The following is a 4,833-nucleotide window of genomic DNA, read 5'->3' as shown; positions in this document are numbered from 1 at the left end:
CATAACTATGTAAGAATTCCCAAATTTTCCATTCTAATTCCAGGAAGAAGCAACTGAAGTAATTACTATTGTTTTGGTGTTTTTTTATTTAATGTTAAGCAGGTGTTTAGCGTGTAATTATCTAATTAGGACTAAGCTAGCGTTTGCCTTTGATTTAGTCTCTTCTGAGGAAGAAAACACTATGTTGGTTTAGTCTCTTCTTGAAGGTGAGGATATAAATATGAACATTTCACATGTTGCTGATTCTATTGGTTTGAAAGAGATGCCAAGATATGAAGTTAAAATTATTGAGGAGGATGACTGGATGAAAGGAGCTCATGTCAGTTTGCTTCTTTTCTAGATCAATATCTACGCAACTTCCTTGCTATTGAAGTTCTACATTATTATGCTATATTCACATTTCTTCAGCCATCTAGTCTCTGTTCTATGATATTCACATTCTGTTTCTGGTGGTGTTGATGAGCAGGTAGCCAAGGATACACAATTGATAGATTCCATTGCTGAAAAACAATCCCAGATATTTTCAGAAAAATGTAAATTATTTCCAGCAGATGTGCAGATTCAGTCCATATATCCATTGTAAAGGATTGCTTCCTTTAGTTTTTCTATAAATTGCAAATATATACTATGGGAATCCAAGAATCTAATAGAATACACTTTTTTCATTTTTATTTATTTTCATTTCTTTTATTTCACTTCTGTGATGATGACAGTTGAGCTTTCTATGTTTTCGGGATACATCTTTCCTATTTTTTTTAATGTTCTTGCAAATGCCAAATTACTGGTGGAAAATGATTTAGGAAAATATCTGTTTTTACTTGTTTGGTATAATAATTACATGATCAATTTTGCTAAATTTCAGGTGCTCATCCTATGGTTCATGGAGGGATGGGGGTTGCCACTAGTGCATACCCAATGACTGAATCAGTTCTCTCGAGTTCAATGCGGCATGGTGGGATGCTTGGGCATTATAGTGGAAGTTCTACTACTTCAGCTGATAAACCTAAAATAGGCCTGGTATTTGTCGTATACTTGTATATAATGCTGGAGCTCAGGATTTCTTATTTATATGATGGGTGAAGTATGCCCTTTTTGCTCCATTTTTTTTATCAATACATGTATATTGCCTATTCAGTTCCAACTATCACGCTAGATTTTTGGAATTGATGTTTCAACTGAGGAATCTATATTATTACTGTTTATTTACTGGACATGGTGCCATTTTGTCGTTTTGAAACTTGGAGGAGGAAAAATAAAATAATAAATAAAAATTATATGAAAATGCTGTGAAGTTGGTAATGATAGGATTAGTTTAATTTAGTTAGGATGAAGTATGAAGTATCAACTGGATTTGGTGCACTGTTGTGATTAAATGTAATGTGGTTTTTACAGATATGCTTGCGGTGTCGACGGCGTGGTCACCGAGCTAAGAATTGCCCCGAAGTTCAAGTTGGTTCCAATTATGACAAGTATTGTTACAATTGTGGAGAAACTGGTCATTCACTTGCAAATTGTCCCCACCATGTTCAAGAAGGTTTGTTATCTATCATGCCTTTGTGATATATATTGGAGCTAGAATGGTTTAACTTTAAACAAGATAAGTTGTGAATGATATAACATGAACATTGTTAGTTTCAGGGTTTTCTCTTGAAAAATGGAATTCTTATTAAGCAGTTTACCACAGATTTATAATCATACTCTTGGGCTTTCTAGTTTACTGAACAATGAAACATTGTTACTTAATGTCGTACCTTTGATAGAATATTAGAATGACTTTTTTTTGTTAAGCTTTTGGTTGTGTTCCAATTTGTTTTCTTATGAGATGAAGTGTTTCAATGGTGATGCAGGAGGGACAAAGTTTGCAGAGTGCTTTGTCTGTAAACAGCAAGGACACTTGAGTAAAAACTGCCCTCAAAATGCTCATGGCATCTATCCTAAGGTATTATTGTTTCTCTTTCTGGTTTGCCTTGTCAAATATATGATGATGTATTAGCCAAACACTTGAATCAACTGTCTAATCTATATTAAGTAATTGTTTATACTAGGGTGGTTGTTGTAAAATATGTGGTGGCGTGACACATTTGGTAAGGGATTGCCCCGAAAAAGGCTTGTATATTAGGATTTCTTGTTTGCATTTCCAAACATACATCTGATATTGTTTATGTTTTGCTGCTATTTAGCTGCATTTAGATCCAGTCTGCAAGTAGAATAATGATTGACCATAACCTCAAGTACATGCAAGTGGTGCAGGTGCACTGCTTTTGCTTGTTCATCACCTTATGATAACTAAAAGAACTGCTGCTAAAAAAATTAGTGCTATTGTTTGCTCTAAATCTAATTTATTCTCTTGTTGGGTGTTCTAAATTGATACTATGGAGCCATAAGATATCATGGCATGGCTAATCATTTTTTATATTGGTGGTTCTAGACTCACAAATTATGCTTTAGTTTCCACTGTGAACTCAAATTGCATATCCCAAACCTTAAATTAGAGGAAATAATTATATGTTTTGGAGTAAAATAGGTACTTCAAATGTGATTTCTTGCAACTCTTTCTGTATTTCTCCAGTTTAATTGCATTCATTAGCTGATCTCCTGATAAATTGAATTGCTAAAAGTTTTATATCTTGAAGAATGGTACTTGTATTATGCAAAGCTTATAACTCCATTTCTTCCTTCAGCAATGAGACTGAGAAATGAACAGAGGCCTTGTGGAACGGTAACCAAATTTGTGAGTGGGGATGACATTGAGGATGACTTCATGATAGATGACATAAATAACAGAGACAAGGACAAGTCCTCAAAGTCCAAAGACGGTCAAGCAAAACCAAAAAAGGGTCCTAAAGTTGTGAACTTCAGCTAATGACCATTATGGTTATGCTTTCATTTGTTATGTGGATATGGGCTATCTCATACCATTTTTTCTTATTCTATGGCTAACCGCCAGATACAAGGTCCCTCTTACTACTATTCGTTGCAGTTTGCAGACTCACTTCCAGGATGAGCATTAAAAGCTTCTGCAAGTTTGAAGTTGCCTAAAAGTTTGGAGAAGAAGTTACAACATAACTAAAGTACAATTTCATATTTTTGATCGTTAATCTTAGCAGAGTTATGAAAAGGGAAACAAAATGTAACCATAGTTTTTCTTTTTTTGCTACAATCACTAGATTACTGTCGCTATTTGTATTATATTGGCTTCCTTGTAAATTACTTTTTTCTTTCAATTTGATAATACAATAAATTTGTTTCTTTTTTGAAATATTATAAATATTCGAATACAAATTAGATAAAAAATTTTATTTATTAAATTTATATTTATTTTGTATGAAAAAAGGTGTATTTTGCAATGAAAAAATTCAAAAAAAAAATTACCTTGCTGATGGATTTACAGACGGATTTTCTGTCTGTATTCAAAGTTTGAAAAATCCGTCTGTAATTACAGACGGAAAATCCGTCGGAAAGTTCGTCGCCTTCGAAAAAATGGATGCAGAATTTACAGAGGAAAAATCCGTCGGTAACTGGTAAAAATCCGTCTGTAATTTTCCGACGGAAAAAAATCCGTCGGTAAATAATTTCCGACGGGGCTTTTACAGAGGGACAAAATCCGTCAGTAATTTCGTCGGTAACCAAAAATCCGTCTGTAATAAAGACTAAATCCGTCTGTAAATCTATCTGTATTAATCCATTTTCTAGTTGTGTTTTCGAAAATTATGCTAACAATTAATGCGATTGATTCAAAAATTTCAAGTTTGTTACTTTCTTGTTAAGAAAGATTCAAACTTTAAATTTTAGAATCATATCTTTTAGTTTCTTGTTAGTCAAGTAATCAATTTTAATTTTAAAAAATCAAATCTTTTTCAAAATATCTTTTCAATCAAATCTTTTTCAACCATATCTTTTTAATAATATCTTTTTCAAAAATTTGATTTCAAAAATTTTTTTCTAACTTCTTATCTTTTCAAAATTGATTTTCAAATCTTTTTCAACTAACTAATTGACTTTTTGTTTGTTTCTTATCCTTTTCAAAACCACCTAACTACTTTTCTATCTCTAATTTTCGAAAATCACTAACCATTTTTCAAAAACAATTTTCGAAAACTCCTCTCTCTCTCTCATCTCCTTCTATTTATTTATTTACTAACACTTCTCTTCATCTAAAAATTCGAACCCTCTCTTCTCCTCTGTGTTCGAATTTTTCTCTTCTCCTTCTTCTATTCTTTTCTTCTTCTACTCACATAAAGGAATCTCTATACTATGATATAGAGGATTCCTCTTCTTTTCTGTTCTCTTCTTTTTCATATGAGCAGGAGCAAGGACAAGGACATTCTTGTTGAAGCAGATCCTGAACCTGAAAAGACTCTAAGGAGGAAGCTAAGGGAAGCTAAAGCACAATCCTCTGGAGAGGACTTGACAGAAACATTCAAAAAAGAAGAAGATATGGCAGCTAAAAATAACAACAATGCCAGGAAGATGCTTGGTGACTTCACTGCACCAAATTCCAACTTACATGGAAGAAGTTTCTCAATCCCTGCCATTGGAGCAAACAATTTTGAGCTAAAGCCTCAATTAGTTTCTCTGATGCAACAGAATTGCAAGTTTTATGGACTTCCATCAGAAGATCCTTTTCAGTTCTTAACTGAATTCTTGCAGATCTGTGACACTGTTAAAACCAATGGGGTTGATCTCGAGGTCTACAGGCTTATGTTTTTCCCTTTTGCTGTAAGAGACAGAGCTAAAGTATGGTTGGACTCTCAACCTAAAGACAGCCTGAACTCTTGGAATAAGCTGGTCACGGCTTTCTTAGCCAAGTTCTTTTCTCCTCAAAAGCTGAGC

General features: G+C 33.5%; 1 protein-coding gene across 1 annotated transcript; it reads left to right on the top strand.

Annotated features, from left to right (window-relative positions):
• The first annotated feature begins 1,111 nt into the window (after positions 1-1,111).
• LOC112805480 (uncharacterized) lies at positions 1,112-2,863 on the top strand. Its single transcript, XM_025847859.3, has 4 exons — positions 1,112-1,534; positions 1,848-1,939; positions 2,046-2,106; positions 2,634-2,863. Exons 1-4 carry the CDS (start codon positions 1,378-1,380, stop codon positions 2,861-2,863), a joined length of 540 nt encoding a protein of 179 aa, XP_025703644.1. The 5' UTR covers positions 1,112-1,377.
• Positions 2,864-4,833: the final 1,970 nt, after the last annotated feature.

This window comes from Arachis hypogaea, chromosome 6, assembly GCF_003086295.3.
Source record: "Arachis hypogaea cultivar Tifrunner chromosome 6, arahy.Tifrunner.gnm2.J5K5, whole genome shotgun sequence".
In the NCBI taxonomy this organism is placed as follows: Eukaryota; Viridiplantae; Streptophyta; class Magnoliopsida; order Fabales; family Fabaceae; genus Arachis; species Arachis hypogaea.
This window is presented reverse-complemented; position numbering and strand designations above follow the sequence as displayed.